The 22477-nt window shown below is 34.6% G+C and overlaps 2 protein-coding genes and 1 pseudogene across 3 annotated transcripts; 2 read left to right on the forward strand and 1 right to left on the reverse strand.

Moving 5' to 3' along the window:
• Positions 1-30: 30 nt before the first annotated feature.
• Positions 31-1498, reverse strand: LOC130811709 (uncharacterized). The gene is made up of 3 exons (XM_057677920.1): positions 1045-1498; positions 913-968; positions 31-649 (listed from the first exon to the last, which is right to left on the reverse strand). Exons 1-3 carry the CDS (start codon positions 1310-1312, stop codon positions 542-544), a joined length of 432 nt encoding a protein of 143 aa, XP_057533903.1. The 5' UTR covers positions 1313-1498; the 3' UTR covers positions 31-541.
• Positions 1499-3008: 1510 nt separating this feature from the next.
• On the forward strand, positions 3009-12433 carry LOC130820104 (magnesium transporter MRS2-11, chloroplastic). 2 transcript variants are annotated; one of them, XM_057685367.1, is made up of 13 exons: positions 3009-3542; positions 3682-3754; positions 5569-5639; positions 6670-6755; positions 6875-6965; positions 7626-7694; positions 7980-8060; positions 8152-8317; positions 8393-8438; positions 9811-9891; positions 10981-11063; positions 11157-11200; positions 11868-12433. In XM_057685367.1, the coding sequence occupies exons 1-13, from the start codon at positions 3156-3158 to the stop codon at positions 11961-11963; spliced, it is 1374 nt and encodes a 457-aa protein (XP_057541350.1). In that variant the 5' UTR covers positions 3009-3155; the 3' UTR covers positions 11964-12433. The 2 variants fall into 2 exon arrangements, with proteins under 2 accessions (XP_057541350.1, XP_057541352.1); XM_057685369.1 differs by having other exon boundaries at positions 3030-3542; positions 8396-8438.
• Positions 12434-14859: 2426 nt separating this feature from the next.
• Positions 14860-22272, forward strand: LOC130797142 (protein argonaute 5-like; annotated as a pseudogene).
• The last annotated feature ends 205 nt before the right edge of the window (positions 22273-22477 follow it).

The following is a 22477-nucleotide window of genomic DNA, read 5'->3' on the forward strand; positions in this document are numbered from 1 at the left end:
TATCTAATACACTATTCAAGTTAAATGGTTCTCTTCGTTGTAACCTCCTCATAATGGAAAATTGATCTGCCTTATTTCCTATCTTTTTCAGACCTTGACTTATACAGGACTAGAGGTGTTCAACGGACCGGGGCGAGGCGGGTTAAAATTTAAAAGGGTGGGTCATGTTAAATGTTAAACGAAGCGGGGCAGGTTAAAACTCGTTTAAATTTGATCCACTTTGACCCTTTTTTAAAAGTTCATAAAATAGTTATTTATATATATTTTATGGCCCGTTGGGTCAACCCACTTATTTATATAATAATATCATTTAAAAATATAAAGTTGAACAGGAGTAATGGGGCAAGATGGATAGGCGGATAAAGTCTCATACTCAATTAATCCTCACCGACTCACTACTTGATAAACAGCTATCAATATTGACATACTTTTTACCAAACATATGCTTAAAAGGTAGCTTAAACAATTAGCATATCACTCAAAACGGCCAACAGTTTAACAGCCATTTTACAAAGGGACTCTTAAACTTCCTCCGGAATGTTCAATCTTCAACGGTAAGCTGGTAGAACATCCTGCAAGCTTCAATAATTTCAAAGTACCACATTGCTTCTCTATTAGGATGTGCTGAAAGATCCACTATCTTATGCACCTGATTGTCAACCATCAAATCTCAATCCACAAACAATTACGAGAACAAGTTATATTGGGTCTGCAAAATAGATGATCCCTTCTCTTTTGTTGTATACAATTAGAAATCAATGGGAATTTGAGCTCTATCTTCCAAGTAGCTAAAAGTCAAATCTAAAAAATTATCCAAAAGAGAATTCTATTGTTGATAAAAATAAAAGAAAAATAATTCAATTTGTCCAATAGTGAGAAATATTTAGAAAATAGAAAGCTGCAATGAAATACCTTAATCAAAGGAATTTCAGCATCAGCGTAAGCTCCAACAACCATCACGTACATTCCTTTGATGTTGAAATAGTTAAATTGATCAAAAAATCGAAAAAAATCAAAACCTAGATCTAAAAAAAAAAGGCGTACCAATAGACCAGTTATTTTGTTGTTGGAAATCTGGAGTGAGGAGCAATTCCACAAGGCCAGTGCCATCATCGAGAAGATATCGAGATCGGTAATCATCGCCGTCTTTATTGTCGTCATGATTGAGATCCGGAACGGAGATGAGAATACCTTGAAGCCAAGCGCGTTGGAAAAGAACGCCTTTGAAAGTGTAAGATGTTTGTGAAGGAGTTTGTATGGCTTCCTTCAATTGTTGGCACATCAGTTTTAATGCTCCTAATTTGTAATCCATTTTTCTCTCTTCCTCTTCTCCCCTCTTCTTTCTCTCTCTTCTTTCTCGGTTATTCAGTCACAGTATACGATGGATTTAGAAGGAAATCGGCGGCCTTTGTCCCCGCCAATTTTGAAACTTTTAAATTTTAATGGCGAAAAATAGGCTCGTGGGTTGGCTATCTTAAGTGCCTTCAATTCACTACTAACTTGTCATTTGTTTTTTTATACTATTTATTACTTAATTTTAATTTGTATTTTATTATTAATCTATAACTTAAAACATAATCAAATAGTATCTTGTTTGATTTGTCTCAATACAGGGATTATTTATATCAACTTTTCATAATTTTTAATTATGCACAATTAGAGATATTAAGGATTGAATAAGTACATTGGATAGAGTATATAAAGCAAATGGAAGGTTAGTAGTGAATTGGACGGAGTATTTTATTTTGAATTAATTGCAAATTACAATCTTTAAGTTGAAGGCTTTTGTGAAATATAATCTTAATGTTTATTTTTTTCGAATTACAGCCTTGGAAGTATTAAAGTGTACACCATTCGAGCCAAGTGATCGTTGACCAGCTCGCATGACCTTTGACCAGCCTAAATGACCATTGACCATTATGAATTACCTTTGACTTTCAAATTACCAATTGTACCCTTGTGTTTTAGAACTTTAACGTCATTTTTACTCATTATGACGATATTTTTTCGAAAAACGGACGTCTCGATTAACTCTTTGGAGTAACTATTTCGAAAATTCGGTCGAAACAAGTACAAATTTTTATTTTCCGATACGTAGATAGAAAAAGATATTTAACGTCGTTTTTACTCATCATAACGATATTTGTTCAAAAAAGTGACATTGCAATTACCCTTATGAATAACTTTATTGAAGTTGATATGCCGGGAGGTCACACAAGTACGGTCGTCGCACAACAGAAATTTTTCCATAGACATTTCAAGTCTTGGAGTAGGTAATTATAACATTTGTTGAAAAAATATTAAGGCTTAATGTAGGGTTTTTGACCTTAAAAGTCAAAAAGAACATTCTATCAGTTAAAATAGTTAAAAAATAAACAAAAGGCTTAAAGAATAAAATATTAGGCATGGAGTATAAGTTTTAAGCCTTAAAATGAGATTTTAAATCTTAAATTGTATTTTTAAAGACTTGAAGTTGATAGGTAAAAAAAAAGTTGATGGAAGTTGCATGGGTGCGGTCGAATTATAGTATTTGTTTTATAGGCATTTAAGTCTTGTGATTGACAACTTTACAATCAAAGAGTAGACATTTTGGCGAAGAAATATCAAGACTTGTAGTAAGGACTTTAAATCTTTGGAGTTTGAGTAAATATTTTAATCTTGAAAATTTGAATAAATATTTTAACTGTTAAAAAGTTATTAAAAAAACAAACTTATGCCTCGAAAAAAATATTAGTTTGAAGTAGAGATTTTATGTTTTAAAATAAACATTTTAAATCTTAAGATAAATATTTAAAAGCTTAAAGTTGATAAGTAAAAAAATTAATCTTATTATAGACCGGGCCGGATGTGGTCGCACAGATGCGCCGTTGAACCGGAGAATTTATGTTATACAAACATATACTTCATTCATACGCAAAGAGTTGTCTTGGCCCGTGGCCCGTGGGTGGCTGAGTGCAATGAAATGACGAAATACAATTGGAGCCACAAAGCAAGAACGTTATACCCCAATATTTGAATTAAATCTTTAAATATTACTCCTATTATCCATCACTACATTTTATCCGCAAAAAATCATCATATTAGATTCTTACTCTTACAACTTAAGCGTAATTTCACTCTTCTGTATATGATCTTTCTCTGATTCCAAAACCTCCATGTCTCCACCACCAACAATTACGCCATCATCAAACCTTTTTCTCCGACCTCCTTCTCTCTCCTCTCTCCTCTTCTCCGACCTTCTCCTACGTCCGCCATGCTCTCCGCCATCTTCGACACTCTCTCTCCACCGGAACTTCTACTTCGCACCTCTTCCTGCGATTGCTGTCAAGGTTGTGTCTAAATCAAGATGTTTTGCTGAATCTACAGCTGAAGATCAGCTTAGTGATTCTGAGGCTCGTGTTGCTGGAGACATTGATGTCGAGGAGAAAGATAAATCAAGTGATGTTAAAATTGATCATTTTTCGGTTAGTAATATTTCTAAGACGAACAATTCACCGTCTTCTGACTTGCTCTCGCTTGGAATTCCTGAACCTGTTTATCAGGTTTGCTCATTTTCCTGTGTTTGTTGCTTATAAAGTATCTAATTTTGGTTTACATGGAGTCCATTTGATGATATGAAACTTGGTATATGTCCGTCTTCGATTTCCATTTTTTTAACGTTTCTTATGTCGGATGATATAGGTGGTAGAGGTAAAGTCGGATGGAATGATATCTACTAAAAACATTAATAGAAGACATTTGCTTAAATCTAGTGGTGAGTTATTTAATATTTTTGTCGGAGTAATTAATTTAGGGTTTAATTTGCGATTATGCTGTTCTTTCACAATCTGTAATGTACGGCAACAATACATATGGATCATTGATGAAGAAATGGCATGCTCATATTGTGTCTGCTAACCATAAAAATTGAGAATTGTGGGATTACAACTTTCCCCAATCTCTTGATTTCTCTCTTTGGGGTAGGATTACCACGTATGGTAGTAGGGAGTTGATCATGTAAATTATGACTTAGTATGGAAACTCGTATCAATACGTATAAAAATATTATTTCTATGATGAGAAATGGTTGTGGAATTGAAGTATCTAAATTGTTTATTAATATTTGGAAATAGTAGAGTTAGCTTTTAGTATTTTTGGTATTAAACCAGTCTAAGAAATTAAATAAACCAATCGATTTTTAGTTAGATAGATTCTAACAAATGTAATTAACTCATTTTATTAAATCATCCTATGCGATAAAAATTTCTAGCTCATTGGTTTTTTTATAAATGGTAAACGTCCCTATAATAGTATCAATAGACCATGAATAAGGAGTACCAAAGGAGTACCAACTTAAATGGGTGTTTTCCTAGAAAATCCCTGATATGTTAAAAATCAAACTATAGGGGATTACAGGACAAAAAAAATTGGTAAATTAGTTAATAAACTAAAGTTGTTATTATTCTAGGAAAATACCCTAAGTTGGTATTATTCATGGTTAATCAATAGTTGGTATTATCGTAGGAAAATTAATAAAAAGTTGTATTATTCACGGTAATTTTTCCAATGGTATATCAACTAGACAATGATCGTCTGATAAATTCTCATTTGTAATGTTAGGCATTAGTCATTGTTACCTAATAAAGTTGTTCTATTAGGGAGACTCTTTTAAGGAAATGACATTTGAAATTTTTCAATGTTTTTATCAAATTGTATGTTTCCATCTGAAAACTACTAAAACCCTAGGAATAATCTCCTTTATTTAGATTATAGCGGGGTGAAGATTTAAAAATGATAAAATCTCACTCTAACTCTCTTACATCGTATCCCATTATTAATATTATCTTTAATAAAATATAACTTTGAATCCATTATTTGTTTAAAATTTTTTGTGTGTACCTATGCCCCTTCGAGACTTGATGTGAAGACTTATGTTGGATGTAATTTGGTCTTGAATTTTAATATAGAATATTAAAGCAAATTTTGGCATGCCCCTTAAATTCTACAATCTTCGAGCCTTAAAGTGCGAAGTTGAAGAGCAAAAATCCTCCCACCTAGCATGCCAATTTCTTAAACATAAAAGTATTTAAACTTGCAAAATATATAAAAACAATCAAGAAATATGGAACAATGATATATTGAGAATTGGTGGGATTACAACTTTGGTCAATCTCTTTAATTCCCTCTTTGGGATAGGATTAACTTACAATATTTGGTAGAAGGGAAGTGATGTTGTCTTTCGTGACTTATTCCTACCAAAATTCTAGAAGTAATCTCCTTTATATAGAGGGGTGAAAATTTAATAAGATAAAATTTCATTTTAACTCACTAAAATTCTGTCCTATTAATTAATAATTAATTCTATTAAAAGATAACTGACGCCATCAATTCTTAAAACTTTTTGTGTCTGCAGTGTCACCGTTTTATGTGGTTTTGAAGCATTGTGCAAAAAATCGCGAGTATAATCATATTTAAACTTTTTGACCTGAAATAAACATATCGTGATTGTGTCCAATACCACATATTTGTATTAGCACTATCAAGCTTTTGTTTCTTGTTTCACTTCCTTACCAATTCTTGTTATATCAGGTCTTCGTCCTCGTGATATTCGTAGTGTTGACCCATCTTTGTGGTTGACGAATTCAATGCCTTCGTTACTGGTACGTAAGATCTCTCTCAAGGTAGTGACATACTATAAAATTTTGTTGCTTGAGATTGATTTGTTTTTGAAATAATCCATCTTCCATTCAAATTATATGTAGACAGTTTACTATGTACAATATACAAAGCTGTAAATAGGACATGATAATCAGTAGTGAATGATCTTTGGCAGTACACCATGCTACATAGGGGTAGTAAAATGGATAAATTGCTGCAAATACCTATGTCATGTAATGACCCTTTGATATGACTTTAGTCAAATCTAATTACCCTGGTAAATCAAAAGTTGGGATTATGTTAAACCTTAAAAAAAATAATAAAAAAAAATAAAAAACTTTTCTATCACTGTAACAACCAAAAAATAAAATATCTTCGCTTCTTGGTTGTAGATGTGCTGCCTTCATTGTTCTTGGTTTACGGATCCTTCATTGTTGGAGCTGTTAAAAGTATAGAGTAGGATGGCTGCAGCTTACATGTTTCTTTTTCAAGCTTATGCTATTAAATTCACCGATTGCTTAAACCTTAAAGGGAACTTGAGTTACACATGTTTCAAATACTATATAAGAATTGTGACTCATTTTTTTTGGTTTAAGGGTTAGGTTGAGGTTTGAATAGTTCAGATGCATTAAGTCATTAAATAGTGTGAATGGAGTAAATTAGGTTAGAATGAGAATCTTATGGTTGACTATTAAAAGCATTCCATAACAGGAAGTGCTGCAGCGAAATTGAGACAGTCAAAAAGAAATATGTAACAACTAAATTGGGAGGGAGAGAGTAAAATCTTGATGTCATCTAGACTAGAGTAAGCAGTTTTTTCTAATATAATGTTATTCAATTGGCCTGTGTTTTCCGCTTTCCAGATTGTAATGCTTCAAGGTGGCTTGTACTTTTTCTTCATTAGTTTAGTTTTACTTCCTTACAATACCAAATTGCTTTTGTTGACTAGTTATACCCTTTTTGGTATTGAGTATCCAGCTTTTTTTCCTATGCCAAGTTTAATCTTCCATTTACATTCCTTGTTTGTCATAGGTTCGGGAGCATGCTATTCTACTGAACTTGGGCTCATTAAGGGCTATAGTGATGCAGGAACGCGTCCTCATATTTAACTACAATAGGTGGAAATTATGTTCTTTCTTTGTTATTTTTACGTTTCCAAGTTCCCTGTGAATTGCTTCCACAGCTCTCATGTTTTCAACTTTTACTTATCATGCTCTTTACTTGTTAATCATCTCAGGAGGGGAGGGAAAGATTTCATTGATTCATTATTGCCTCGTTTGAAGTCTGAAAATTCAAATGGAGTGCTGTCTATGCCGTTTGTGCTAGAGGTGAGTTTTCAAAACCCAGATTTTTGGCGATGTAGCCATACTGATAATAAGGCTTGCAGTTTTTGTATTATAGACTATATGCTGTTTACATAGAGCTGATCTCTAGAACATTATTTCCTTGGCCTCTTTAGCTAGCAATTCTTATTCTAGAACTTTGCTTCAAATTGTGAAATTACTGTGTTTCAGAATAAGTGATACATGGAGCCTGGGGGTAGAGGCACATATTTTTAGGGAGGTTGTTTTATAAAGCAAATGGCGATTCATTATAAGAGATAAATAATTGTGTGTGAAAATGGGCTTTTCTAATAAATTTATGTAAGGGGGATAGCTTTAGTTGTGCTCCCCAAAATTTTCCATTGAAGCAATGCATAGCAATCTTTTTGAAACGTCCCAAAATGGTATGCACATCATTTATTATGGAACAGAGGTAAAACTAGTACGTTGTAGATTTGGCTTCTTTTGTTGGTTATCCTAGGTTTCTAGTTTCTGCCTGGTTGACAACTTGACCTATGCTGCTTGATATTGCATTCTGTATATCTCCAAAATCCACACTGTTGAAAGTTTTAATGATACTCATGAATTCCCACTTTTGATTCCTTTGTCTCGCATCTCTTTCGTGTAACATTTTATCATTACAAACTTTGGATTAAAATTTTTTAGGTTGTTGAAGCTGCTTTGGTTTCAAGAATTCAGCGCTTGGAGCGAAGAATGATGGAAGTAGAACCTCGTGTGAGTATTGCAACATAGTGAGTATAGCTTTTGCATAATTCCATTCAATTTATTATAATAAGGCTTGCAATACCGATCTTTGAAGCAATTTTTGTCTCCTAATTGAATTTCCCCGTTTGGTTTGTCTTCACACTTAACTCCTGTGAGTGTGATGCCAATTAATCGTAAAATTTCTGCAATTAATCGTAAAATTTCTGAAATATTTATGATTTAGCAACCTTTTCTATGTTTCTTTGTTTTCACAAATTATTTGCAATAACAAAAGAAATCTTTGATGCACCCCAGGTTCAATCATTACTTGAGGTTCTCCCTAACCGATTAACGGGTGATATATTGGAACAACTTCGCACTAGCAAGCAAGCATTGGTATGCCTTATCATTATCTTGACAAACAAGCGTAATTTATGGGTCTGATTGACAAAGTTAAGCAACCTAAATCCCATTCTTTTTTGTCAAGGTTGAATTGGGATCTCGAGCTGGGGATCTAAGGCAGATGCTGCTTGATCTTTTGGAAGACACACAGGAAATACGCAGGATATGCATCATGGGAAGAAATTGCACAGTGAACAGAAATAACAACTTTGTAGAATGCTCTGTCCCTTTGGACAAAGAAATTGCAGAGGGTGAGTTAGAGAAGATTATATGCGATTAAAACATGGATCTTTAAGTGTGTTTCTAACACATTGTGTCTAATGTAGAAGAGGAGGAAGAAATTGAAATGCTTTTGGAAAATTATCTTCAGAGGTATCTGAACAAATCACTTGTTTTTCGTTTTTTGCTTCTGCTTAACATGGTAGGGTAGTTTCATCAAGAATTCTTATAGTCTGTGCTGCCAAAACTCATCTGCTTATTAATACAACATCAATAATGCCAAGTCAAAAAGATGTCAACTCCTTTGTATGTCTACAAATATTCTCTTCTACTCATTTCTATCAACTAATATATGCTCTTGCAAATTCGAGTTCTTCATATCTCTTTTCACTTTAATCCAAGTCCTATGTGGCGTCTCTAACGGGGGTCATTGCATTTTTATCTACTACTTATCGTCTTATATCCTCATTTTGAGTTTTCCTTCAAGATATGCCCGCACATGCCTCTTAGCATCTGCATTTCAGTCTTCTGCTACCCTCGTCTTCTGAATTTGATCATTCTTAAATGCCAGAATTCTGACCAAGATTAACAATTAGTCCTGTGAGATACATCGTGATTTATATTTCCATTGCTTTGGAAAATTGATCCAAGGTACTTGAAAATAAACACTTGTTGGAGTTTTTTTTACCTAATGCAATCGCAGCACATGCCTCTTAGCATCTGCATTTCAGTCTTCTGCTACCCTCGTCTTCTGAATTTGATCATTCTTAAATGCCAGAATTCTGACCAAGATTAACAATTAGTCCTGTGAGATACATCGTGATTTATATTTCCATTGCTTTGGCAAATTGATCCAAGATACTTGAAAATAAACACTTGTCGGAGTTTTTTTTACCTAATGCAATCGCAGCTTAATTTGGTTCCAAATCACCAAATCCACGCTCCATGTATTCAATTTTACTTCTGCTGTGTTTATATACGTTTGTGATTTCAGCTCTTTTTCCATAACTATAACTTGCCGTTTACCCTGGCTACAGTTTCATCTACTAGTACATAATCATATACAAACAGCATGAACCAAAATATCTTATCTCTCCTTGAGTAGAACGGGTAGTTTCATCTAGGTTTGACGGAAGTACATATGGACTCAAAGCAGATCTCCATTATAGGCCAATCAGGACAGGAAAAACCTCAAATAGTCTACCACATGTCCTAACATTTGTTTTAACCTTCCAGTACACATCCTGAACTATGTTGATGTACTTCTGAGGACTTTGTGATCAACTTATTGTGGCACTTCTCTCGGAACTTTAGTGGCCTTATGTGTGCATCTCATAGCCGATAGGTCAGTATGCTGGGGCCTTGTGAAATATCTAAAATGTTGTGTTGGCCTCAAGAGCAAAAGTTTTGACAATTTGAGATTTTGTTTGGTAGCTTCTGTATTGTGTTCTTTGTCTGATGAATGCTAATGTATGTGAGCTCAAATCTATTTATTTCCACTCATTCTTATTGCTTTCACTTGCAGGTGTGAATCCCTTCATGGTCAAGCTGAAAGGCTTCTTGATTCCGCCAAAGAGATGGAAGACTCAATTGCTGTAAATTTAAGGTCAGTTTACATATACTGTCAATACTACACCACAATTTGACAGGTTCAATTTGGACATCTGCTTTTTCTGGTTAACCCCATTGCTCTGGGAAGAACCAAATTGTTGAAGGCTTGAACTGTTACTTTTATGATTGCAACCTTTATGTCAAACCTCCTTATTCTATATGTCCTAACTTTGTATTGCCAATTCCCTATGTAGGAAGGGCCCCTATAAATATTCATCACATTGTATATTTGTCCCCTCCCCCAAAACAGACTTATTAGGCTTGTGCAGAATCAATCCTTGATGTTAAGTAGAGGTGTTCAACGGGGTGGGTTGACCCAGTGGGTCAATGATCGGGTCACATTTTAACGGGTCGGGTCATTAACGGCTCTTGGTGTAATGGGTTGGGTCGGATAATTATAGAAATTTGTTGCAAAAAAAATGTTGCCACTTTTTTTATATGATATTATTATATATGTAGGTGGGTCGACCCAAAGGGCTATAAAGTAAAATAAAAACAATATTATATGAACTTTTTTAAAACGGGTCAGTGGGTCGTGTTTAAACGGGCTTTGACCCGCCCTGACTCGTTTAAATTTGACATGATCCGCCCCGACCCAACCCATTTAAATTTTGACCCGATCTGGCCCGTTGAACACCTCTAATGATAAGTTTCAGGGCTACAATCATTCTCAAAATTGGAAATCTCATTAGTAAATCTCCTTATAGTTCCCACAAATTCTTGAGAGAGACGGTCTCTTTGAGAGACCATCTATAATTGAGCCGGCCTATTATATATTTTTTAAAATATTGTAATTAGGCATAAAGAATGATGTAAGTAGACATTTAAGATATTATAAGTAAGCATTAAGGATACGATAAGTAAGCATTAAAGATAATGTAAGTAGGCATTAAGAATACGGCAAGTAGGTATTAATTTTTAATGGGTTGGGCTTGAGATACGTCTCTCAAAGAGACTAACTCTCACCATCAAAACACTTTCTGTGTTTGTATTAATTTATCATGTTTTTATCATTTATTTATTTGCTCCAGATGATTTAGATCTTGTACCGAGCTCATGATCGAAATTTCCTCTCATGTTTTAGTTCCCGGAGACTTGAAGTAAGTAAAGTGGAGCTGCTCCTCCAAGTAGGTACCTTCTGTGTAGCTATTGGCGCTTTGGTTGCAGGTGCGAAAGAATAAAATTCTATTTTTCTTTCTTCGGGTATGTGGCGTTGCTTTGTTAAACTAACGGAAATAATGACATCTTTTTTGGCTCCAGGCATATTTGGCATGAATTTGAGGTCGTATCTTGAAGAGCATGTGGTACGTCTTTTGTTATGTATTGTTGTTTATGGAAAAGCCATCTGAATTTGTATAACTTGGTAGTTGGTACTTCTAAGGTTATCAAATAATTGAATTTTAGTAACTAAACAGTCCTACAAGTTAAGCTTTACCTCCCATTAAATGTGTCAATTGGTTGTTAGTTGTTGGCCTTTTTAGTATGCTTATTTGACCAGGTGAAAAGTGTTGACTAATTCAGTTGGCTAATAAGCCAACTAGAAAAGTCAGCTATTTAGGGAGATATTTGGTAAAATAAAGTATTGAATGTTAGCTATTTATTAGTGAAAAAGTGGGCAAACTAGTCAAAAATCAACAAAAGAAGCTAACTAAGTTGGCTTTTGGCTTTCGGCCCAAAAGCAAAAGCCAACTTTTCAGCTGACTAAAAGGCCAACCAAACACTTTTTTGCCTGATCAGCCAAAAATCAAAAGTCAATAAAAAGCTTCTTTTTCACCAACATTGGCGACAAAAAAGATGACAAAGCTTGTCGCCTAGCTATAGTGCACTTTTGTCGCCGATGTTGGCAGCAATGGCTTTTCTTTTGTCACCTAAGTTTTTTTCTTTTTCAATTGCTAAACACCATCTTATCATGTTGCACTTGTTTGATAAGGAGATAAACTGATAGTCTGCTTCCTTAATCTGTATATGCAGTTTGCATTTTGGTCCACAACCGCTGGAATCTTTGTTGGTATCATAGTCGGGTTTTTCCTTATGTATGCATATCTCAAGAAAAGGAAAATATTGTAGCTTGCTTGAACGGGAAATGTGTTATAGTGGTAACTTGGTGGTCTATACTCTATTGCTCCTCCTCCAGGACCGTGAACTCAAGCTCGATCCTTATCCCCTCCCCCACCCCCGCCCCCGCCCATCCAACTAGGTGCAAGTATTTTTCGACTAAGGAAGGTCAAGTGGATCCCCACTTTACCAATGTTAGACAGGGAAGAGTAAATGTGAAATGTGCATCCAGATTAATAAGCTCAGTGTTCAGCTGCCTCATTAAGATAGCTAACAGTAGCAGAGGTATGCCCGTATGGGGGAGGCTGTAAGTTGTAACAGTAGAGTACCTGTAAATTTGGGCCATATTATTCTTGAGACTGAGGTGAAAGTCTCATATATTTTTCATTTAACAACAATTGTTTCTAAAAGTGTTATGTTGACCTAATTTCTTGTTAGGGACGGTGAAATATTAAGCACTCTAAGGTCTAAAGGTTCAAAAATTTTATCCCTAACAACACCGAAGAACAATGGCAGAGGTGTTCTATGTAATGAAACAAACACTTTAATAAACTAGTAATGAAAAACAATAAGAAACAATGCAATAAACAAAGACACAAAGGATTTATGAGGTTCATCCAATGTGGGTTACGTTCTCGGTGGTAGTTAGCTTGCTTGTATTATGAGAATCTTCAATGGAGTTCTCAAGAACTCATACAATGGAAAATATTACACTTGGAGAAGAAGAGTAGAGAAAGAGAAGGGTTTGTGTTTGGCTTAGGGTTAGAATCAACATGGGAATGTGTGTAGAGACTTCTATTTATACATGTGTACGTATGGGAGTAAATGGGAAGAGCCCAACCCTAATAAAGATGTCGTAGCAGCTTATCGCAAAATGAGACAGAAGTTGCCTGCTCCTCGCTCGATCGGTCGAGCGAAATAGGGTTGGTCGAGCGGCTTGGTTTCTTGTTCGAGCAGAGGGCCTTGAAGCTATTGGATTGGTCGAGCCAAATGGAAGGCTGGTCGAGCAAGAGGTCAGAGACCTTCTGATTTGCGTGAAACCTGCTGCCTTGTATCATATTCATGTGGAGCCTCCTCAAACCCCATTCAAGCATAGCAAGCACATCACACACACATACATACACTATCAACCTCTTTACACTCCATTGGTGCACTCAAAGTCACACCAAACTCCAATAGATGATTTTGCAATTTGTCAATGAATTTATCCTTCGTTTTTTTCTTCTCAACAACTCTTATAGAAAATTCATATAAAAAGAGGAAAATTTGAAACAAATAAGTATTTTTGACAAAAGAAATAAAAAAATAAGTTTCGCTTAAATCTAATTCCAAAAATAAGCGTCTTCATGTACGAACCTAAGATCAGGTATGTTCACAACTGTTTGTTCGCAAGCTATTAATTGCAAATAAAAGAGAGACAATGTCATAATGCTAGATTAGACAAAAAATGAAAATCATGTTTGTTCGTAGTTAGTCATTGCGAACAAACATGGCTTCCATGTTTTTGTCCCATCTAACGTTATGACATTGTTTCCTTTTGTTTGCAGTTAATAATTGCGAACAAATAGTTGACCTTTTTGATCAATTTTTTGTTCGCTGTTAATAACTGAAAACATATCTGATCTTAGGCTCGAACATAGAGACATTTATTTTTCGAATTAAGTTTACCCGAATTTTTTTTTTAAATTACTTATTTATTTCAGATTTTCTAAAAAGAGAAGCAAAACTATTAGAAAAGGGGAAAACCAATCCTAATGGTAACTTTTTCGATCTCCAAAATGAAGTTTAGGATGAAAATTTATATTCTAACTATTCTTTAATATTTTTCACGTTTAGAATATTTGGGATAAATCCTAATAATAAGACCTAAGGGTTAAGATTTTTGAGTAATTATTGATGGAAATAAGTATTAATGTAGCTGTAATCGTTAAAAAGAGTAAAAGGGTTAAGTAAATAGAGGGGTTATAAGGTTATAAGATAGGCTAAGAAAAGAGAAAGAGTTTATAATGAGAGAATGTATATCACTTTTTATGTGGGGAGTAGGCTAAAAAATTCTTATAGCCTACAACAAGGTGGAAAATAGAACTAAATTTTCATGTAGCACATAAGAATCGAACTCTAGTTACAAAGGTAAAAAAGAAAGTTTTCATCCACTAGGCTAACTCAAGATTTTCTAATAATGTCATTAATTTAAAAAAATCTAGTAAATTTAGGAAGAAAAAAGCAATATATGTAATGTCCTTTTAGTAAACTGTATTAGACAAATGAAGTTAATTTTGTCCAACAAACATCTCCAAAAGAAACGATTTATAATGAAAATAAATTTATAAATCTTTATTTGGAAATATGAGAATAATGGGAGTAAAAAGTTAGATTTCTAATGGTGATAAAAAACTATGGGATGATTTATTATTGAGAAATCATCTCATGGTTTTTTCATGATCAAACCACGGGTGGATTCTACATATTTACAAAGTTATAAGTTTACTTTTAAATTAATTAATAAGTTATTATACAACAACTCTTTTGAGAGATCGTCTCTAAGAGACGATCCTTAAGCCCAAAAGCAGCAAAACCCATAATAATATTTTTTTTAAAAAGGAAAAACATAAAATAAGGAAAAAGGACTGGTTTATTGCACATAGTCACCAAGATAACCATTCGTTTTCCCATTCAATACATCACATAAAGTGTAGTTTTTATGATATGAAATATAGGTATTCTTCATATGAAATGTAGGTTTTTTTCATATGAAATGTAGAGTGTATGTATATGTAATGTAGGTATATATTAAATTAAATGTAGGTATATATCAAATTGAATCAATTGTTTATTTTACATGTGTTATTGTTGAATAACAGGATTCAACGATGACATTATGGAGAACAACACAAACTATGATATATCGATGGCAGAGTCTGGGAAAAAAATTACTGACCAAAGAGAAATCGATATTTTTGGTTTACTTGAAGGAGTTATATGTGGAACTATACAAGAGCTTGAACAATTATAGTTATCAACATGCAAGAGCGATAAGATTTAGTATATAAGATTTAGTATATAGACACAAAGAACAAGTAAAATAGGATAATAGAGAAATATGTAGTATGTAGTATGTAGTATTTGATACAACTTATTGAACTAATAATAGATACGATCTCATTTTGTATCAAGATTTTACATCGTTTGATCCAAGGTCAACTACTTTCTCATTACCGTTTCTAAGAAAAATCGTGTGATTTACAGTTTGTGTAAACAAGGTTGTCAACTCCACAAAAAAGATAAACCTACTGGAAGTAGCAGGACGTGGCGGTTACGATGGGAGTGGTAGAGGCAGAAGTGATTACGATTCCGGCGGTGGTAGAAGACGTGGTGTTTATTCCGGAGAATCTAGTAGAAGAGGCGGTGGAGGTGGCGGAGGATTCCGATCACCTAATGTAGGAATTTTGACGAAGGAGACATGGGATTTAGCGGCGGCGAGTGGTGGTACTACTGGTGCTTTAACTTTAACCAAAGAGATGGAGAAGTTGACGGTAACTGCGACTCCGACGTTTTCAAAGGTGTTGTTGCCTCCAAAAAGGCCTGGATTAGGAAACGTTGGTTTACGATGTGCCGTTACAGCGAATCATTTTCTCGTTGAACTTGCGGAGCGAGATTTTCATCATTATGATGTACGAGTGTATACATACATTCGTTTCCCTAGTCTATTTCTTCGTACTCTTTTCTTCTTTCATTTTGGAATTATTTTGGTGGTTTGTTGTCTTGTTGATTATGTACTATGTTTTATTCTTGCTTTTGTTTGTTTGTTTTTGTCAATGTATTTTTCTTTAAAAAGTGGCTCTGTTTGTGGTTGATGATGAATTTTTTCGAGTGTGTTTTCTTGAGATAGGCTACCAGATTTTGATCATCAATGATATATTTTGCTTTTTTTCTTTTAAATTTTTTCAAAAAATATGTTTCTTGAAAAAAATATTAAATGTTGAAATTTTAAAATAGTATCTCAAAGTTGAAATTCAACTACGAGGGTATGGTATATTCTTTGAATATAATTTCTGTAATGGATAACTGGTACCCTATAGTTTTGTGGGTTTTACACTGTTCGTCTGTTCCTACTATCAACATTTGTGTTTTTGCATTTATTATTACATCTGGTCTTTTTACAAATTCTTGACTCTTTTGTGGGTATTGGATCTGCCGTAAAATAATTGTACTACTTAATAAAACTGCATTTATTATATTTTGTTCCCAAGACTGTTACACTGTTAGCATTTCTGTATATTGTTATAAAGTTAATTGTAAAATTTGTTTTATATAAGCATTGTATTGAATATTGTTGATTTTGCTATGTCGGATAATCCCCTACACTACAAGCAATGGGAGAGAAAAATTCTTCCTTGTCCACTGGCCCAAGTTGGTAGTTGGTAAATCATTTTAGAGTGAGATTTAATATGATTGTCATTATTTTTGTTAGTGTGAAAACTTTGCTGTATGGAATTTCAGTGCTTGTGTATGGGTTGCCAATGTTTGCTCTAATTCAAGTCCTGGAGCATTTTGTTTAAAGTCTTTTTTGTAAGGGGGTCCATTTGAGTAGTTACTGTATATGGTTGCCAACATTTGCTCTGATTTAAGTCCCAGGGCATTTATACAAATTTTTTTGTAATGGGAGCCAATTGAGGGGTTACTGCAAAGTTGGTGTCCTGTTCTGGACGAGGATTTGGAAACTATGCTTAGTGTTTGTTGTGTCTTGTTGTGAGAAGAGATTTGATGGTCCAGTGTAGCTTTTTTTTTGCAGGTATTTCAGTTTCTTGCGGATCCAAGTGAATGACCTATTTCAAATCATTTTAAAATTTTTTCTAAACTGCATTTATGTTGGTTGGTTTGTAGTTACTAGTATTTGATTATAGATCATGCTAGACTATAGTAAAATGATTCTTTTAATGTGATCTTCTTATTTGTGTGAGGTTGATAATACGTTTGCTATCATGGGTCAAATTGAAACCATTTCTAGGGAAAAAAGCGGAGGGGAGCGGAAGTGAGGGAAGATTGTTCTGTTATTCTCCATATCTTTTTAATGTTGAAAGGATTTGTTTAGTGCAAAAATGTAGAGGAGCCCTCCCCTCCCCTTTCCTTATATATCGTGGTGAAATTTCACTTTGGAATTCCACTCTACTATCAAGAACACCATCTTTGTAGGCCTAATGTTTGGATTTTATCAGTTTTACATAATTGAAATTGTCCATAAAACCATATTCTGGTGAAATGAGAATTCCTCAAATTTTAAGATAGAAGGTAACTGTAATTTGTACGAGTTTGATTTGTGAAAGCTATTAGGACCCAGTCGTCTCCTTAACTTTGAATTTGATACTTGCTCTTATTGAAATTAGCACCATACTAATGGTGATTTTTTCTGATAGGTGTCAATTGACCCTGAAATTATCTCTAAAAAATTCAGCAGAGAGATCTTGAGTAAGCTTGTACAGGATCACAAGGCACATTTCGGGAAACGGATTCCGGCATATGATGGCAATAAAAGCCTCTATACTGCTGCGCCATTGCCTTTCACATCCAAGGAATTTTCTGTTGAAATTGAACTTGAAAGACGTGGAAAGATGTAATTCATTCTCTTATCTTGATTATCGATTTCTTTGGTGCTGAAATATATCAAGATTGGATAATCTTTGTTGTTGACTGATTATGCATTATGCTGCCAGGGAGGTTCAGAAATTTCAGGTGACCATCAAATTGGCTGCAACAATGGATACACATCATCTTAAAGAGTATCTTCATGGTGGAAACTCAGAGTCCCATTCAAGTGCTTGACATCGTCTTTCGTGCAACTAAGCCTCCAGAGTAATATCCCTGTAGTTCATAGTTACGAAATCCCAATAAATATCTGTAGGTTAATAGTTCTATTGTTGACTTAATTAACGACTTTCATTGCTGTATGTAGCTACTGGTAATCTACATGCAGATGTTATTTGTTTTGGTGCGTCTCAAATTTCTCTCCATGATTTCAGGTCAAGAAGGCATTGAAAGGTGTCACTGTGGAAGTGACTCACTGAGGCTACAGAAAATCCTACAAAGTTATTGGTGTGTCCAACGAACCAGCAAACCAACTGATATACGTTCTCAAGAATCACCTTTATTTTGTTTTTTTTATTTTGGCCTGAAATATTGAACTGCCTTATATTATTTTTCTGCTTTGTTGAATGGTTGTTTTTTCGATACATATTATGCTCTGTGCTCTTGTTGTTCGACATTTTGGTATATCTCCCCTAATCCCCTCCCCAAATCATTTCTTCATATTTTATCTTGGGGTGGAGGGTCAACCAAGAGTGAGTTTGTTTGCACATAAGTTTCATAGAAATTTTAAATTTTCAGGAAGTTGCTATTCAAAGATTTGTTTGTTTATCAAAACTATTAAGAAACATAGGAATTTAAAATTTTGTTTTTGAAATCATATGGTATTGAAATATGTTTTTTTATCAAACAAATAACTTAAAAGGATTTCCAAGATTTTAGTGAAGGAAATAAATTGTTAGGAATTAGAACTTTCCATGGGAATTTACTTTCTACAACCAAACGTCCTCATAGAATTATACAGGCCTCAAATTGAAATATTTTGGGGTGGAAGACCTTGGAGTTTGTCACAAGTTCATGGCTTAACTAATCTTTGGCTTTATGTTTAATCACTGGATATCATCTTTTTCTTGTTTATTGAAGGCACTGTTGATTGATTTGAACTGCTATGTTTGCAGGTTTTCACAAAATGGAACACAAGTATCTGTTTTTCAGTATTTCAAAGACAAGTACAAGATCACACTTCGATATTCTGATTTACCATGTATCCAAATTGGATAGCGCAAGAAGCCGACTTATATGCCTATGGAGGTCTTATTTCCCATGGTTTTATTGCTCCTTCTTTCTATATTTTGCTGTGTTATACAATATACACTGATATACTAAGGCGTTACAATGTTGCTCTTATAGGTCTGCTAAATTTCTCATAGCCAGAAATATTTGAAGAAGTTGAATGAGAAACAGGTGACTCAACTCCTTAGGGCAACATGTCAACGACCTCATGAAAGAGAGGAGAATATCAAGAAGGTAGACTTTACGAGAGTTCATTATAATTGGTCTTATATAATGTTTGTTATGTTTTTTCATGTATTTGCTTATGTTATCCATAAACTTTTTTATTTTGTTGAAAATTGTTTGAAGAAGGTAAAGGACAATAGATTCGGTGAAAATCAGATGGTCAAGCTGGAGTTTGGAATGAATGTGTCTGAAGTGTGTACAACTATTGATGCTAGAGTGTTGCCTCCGCCAATGTTATATAGGTTTTGTTGTTAAATTTGTTTGAACATTTATTATGGCTCAAATTTTTATGCTGACAAATTGATGCTTGTTCTATGAAGCTTAAGCATCACGCCAATGGGAAGGAACAAGAAGTGGCTCCAGGGGTTGGCCAGTGGAATATGATTGACAAGGTAAGTTTTTTACTAGTTTCTGATTTCTTTAGATCACAGTGACCATCAACGTTCTCAGTAGGTTATGTTTGCAGAAAATGTATATTGGTGCCACTGTAAATCGTTGGGCATTAGTAAGCTTTTCAGAGTTGGACCAAAGTCTGGTAATCCACTTCTGCAAAGATTTGGTTGCGATGTGTGGTAGCAAGGGAATGGTACATTTTCTTTATTGAGCAGAGTGTTCTGTTGCTTAGCCCCAAAATTGGATGAGAGCAATGTTCCCTCTTGTTAATTTGTGCATTCTATTGCTCTCAGGGTTTCAGTCCAAACCCGTGTATCCCTATATGCTTTGCTCAACCTGCTCAGATTGAGCAAACTCTCTAAGAAATATTTACCCAGGCTAGGAATTGGCTGCAGTTATTGATAATTATATTGCCAGATTCCACTGGATCGTATGGTGTGTGAATGTGTGATTTTATGGTTACCTTCAAGATTTGATATTGTGGATGTTTCTTTTGTTTTAATTATAATGTGTTTGGGCATGTAGGAACAATCAAAAGAATATGTGAAACAGAGTTGGGAATAGTTTCTCAATGTTGTCGGCCCAAGCAAGCTCTGAAGAACAGCAAGCAATATCTGGAAAATGTAGCTCTGAAAATCAATGTGAAGGTAATTATGGTAGTTATGAGTATAGTATATAATCACACTGATTGACATTCATTTATACACGTTCACGTAAATGTTAAAAATGTGTAGACTGGAGGAACAAATACCATCTTGAGTGATGCTTTGCAGAGTCATATACCTTTATTGACCGATCGCCCAACAATCATTTTTGGTGCTGATGTTACCCATGCCCAACCAGGAGAGGATTCTAGCGCCTCAATTGCAGCGGTATAAAATTTGTCTTATGTCTTCAATGTTTTTTATTTTCGTTTACTCCTTGTTCATTTTGTCCATTCTTGATGGAGCCAAAAATATAGTTCTTTGATTCAGATTATAACGAACTATAGTAAATGACTCATTAAATCATGTGCAAGCACTTTAATTTTTGTGTTGTAGTGGATGTTGTTTGCTACCTAGGGTCAAATAAAAACAACCTCTTTGTTTTTACATGCATAAAGCTTCATGAATTTGACTTCCCAAATCCGACCTAGGTGGGAACTACTAATGGCATTGGGGATAGTGGAATGTTGTTTCTACTCTTGTGACTTGTTGCTCATCAACGCTGAATATTGTTATCCATGAGTGTTGTGCAGGTAGTTGCTTCAATGGACTGGCCGGTTGTGACAAAATATAAGGGACTTGTTTCATCCCAGGGTCATCGGGAAGAAATCATCCAAGATTTATACACAGTTGAACAACCCGAGAAGGGAAGGATACATAGTGGGATGATAAAGTAATTTACAAATTAGTTCTGAGTTTTGCCACATTAGTTATTCAGGATCTGAATTGTATGTTTTTGATTGGTTTCTTCTGCTTTTAGAGAATTGCTGATATCTTTCAAAAGATCAATTAGCAGAAAACCTAAAAGAATTATTTTTTTCATGTATAGTTGTTGCTTGAGATTTTAGCCGTGTCTTGTCATTTTTTATGTCTCCCTCATTCCCTGTTTTGTTGGGCAGAGATGGTGTTAGTGAAGGTCGATTCGCTCAGGTTCTTCTGCATGAGATAGATGCCATACGGAAGGTATGGACTATGGAATTTTATGTTGTAAATAGTTTATATGTGATATTTATGTTCATTTTCATTTTTTTATTTTTAAGGCGTGCATCCCTGGAAGACGGCTATTTACCACCCATAACCTTTGTGGTGGTGCAAAAAAGGCATCACACTCGCCTTTTCCCAGCTGATCAAATTCTAATGGACAAGAGTGGGAACATACTACCAGAGGTTTACTTTCTATTACTCATTGTCCAAATATATGCAAATCTGATAACTTAATATTTTTGTGTAATTATCTAATGTGAATCCTCACTGATTAGTGATGAGATTGGCCACATTTTCCAGGCTTATGTTACTTGATATCCTCGTAGTGACATGTGCTCTATTATGTTCTTTGTCGTAGGTACTGTGGTTGATACTAAAATTTGTCATCCATCAGAATTTGACTTTTATCTGTGCAGTCATGCTGGAATACAGGTAATGTGTTCAGATAGGTATAGTTTCCTTACAGTGCTGCTTCAATTATTCTTGTGCAATGCAATTTAATTGTGTCAATAAGTTTCATTATCAGGTTATCCAATATCCATCTTGTAGCTTCTTAAAATTTGTGAATTGGCGTGTGCAGGGAACAAGCCGTCCAACACACTATCATGTTCTGTTTGATGAAAATAATTTCACAGCAGACTTGCTCCAACTCTTAACTAATAGTTTGTGTTATACGTAAGTAAACACATCTTTACTACTTGTCAAGGATCTTTCTCTGAAATTGCACGGTTTTTGTTTACTGAACTTGGATGTCTGATTCTGTTTCAGGTTTTCAAGATGCACTCGCTCAGTTACCGTCGGTAAGTCTTTGATCAGAGTTGTTTTCCAAGTGTTGCATCCTTGGTTGTTTTATAATGTGCAGTCCCTCCAGCTTATTACGCCCACCTGGCTGCATTCCGTGCTCGATACTATGTAGAAGGATGACAATGTCAGACAGTGGTTCAGCAGCTACTGGTGGAAAGGAACTAACTAAAGACAGTAAAGAACAGGTTGCTACTCACCCACAGATCAAGGAAAATGTAGAGTCTCCACTTAAATTCTTAATCTAATCCTAATGTTTTTGATGAGATATATCGTAGAAGTACTCTTATAACTTGATTATGGAACTATACCTAACCTTTTTCCAATGGTCACTTTGGGTTCTCTATCTTCCTCATTTCCTCTGAAATTATACCTCAAATATTGTTTTTCCAAATAGTTGGGATTATTCACATATAGGATAATTTTTCCTTAAAAATATAGTTAAATGAGTAGATCAAGGTTGTACTCCTAGCTAGACTTATGTAAACAATTGAGCGAACATGTTTCGAGTCGGGTAATTTTAAGTCGAGTTATTTTCTGGTTGGG

Source organism: Amaranthus tricolor, chromosome 1, assembly GCF_026212465.1.
Source record: "Amaranthus tricolor cultivar Red isolate AtriRed21 chromosome 1, ASM2621246v1, whole genome shotgun sequence".
NCBI lineage: Eukaryota > Viridiplantae > Streptophyta > Magnoliopsida > Caryophyllales > Amaranthaceae > Amaranthus > Amaranthus tricolor.

What these genes read in the sequence shown, in the direction of transcription:
- LOC130811709 (XM_057677920.1), bottom strand. Translation starts at nt 1,312, where the DNA reads ATGGATTACAAATTAGGAGCATTAAAACTGATGTGCCAACAATTGAAG. An exon ending in ACAAAATAACTGGTCTATTG is followed by an intron (nt 969 to 1,044) that starts GTACGCCTTTTT and finishes TCAACATCAAAG; the next exon opens with GAATGTACGTGATGGTTGTT. An exon ending in CTGAAATTCCTTTGATTAAG is followed by an intron (nt 650 to 912) that starts GTATTTCATTGC and finishes GTTGACAATCAG; the next exon opens with GTGCATAAGATAGTGGATCT.
- LOC130820104 (XM_057685367.1), top strand. Translation starts at nt 3,156, where the DNA reads ATGTCTCCACCACCAACAATTACGCCATCATCAAACCTTTTTCTCCGA. An exon ending in CTCATATTTAACTACAATAG is followed by an intron (nt 6,756 to 6,874) that starts GTGGAAATTATG and finishes TAATCATCTCAG; the next exon opens with GAGGGGAGGGAAAGATTTCA. An exon ending in TATTGGCGCTTTGGTTGCAG is followed by an intron (nt 11,064 to 11,156) that starts GTGCGAAAGAAT and finishes TTTTGGCTCCAG; the next exon opens with GCATATTTGGCATGAATTTG.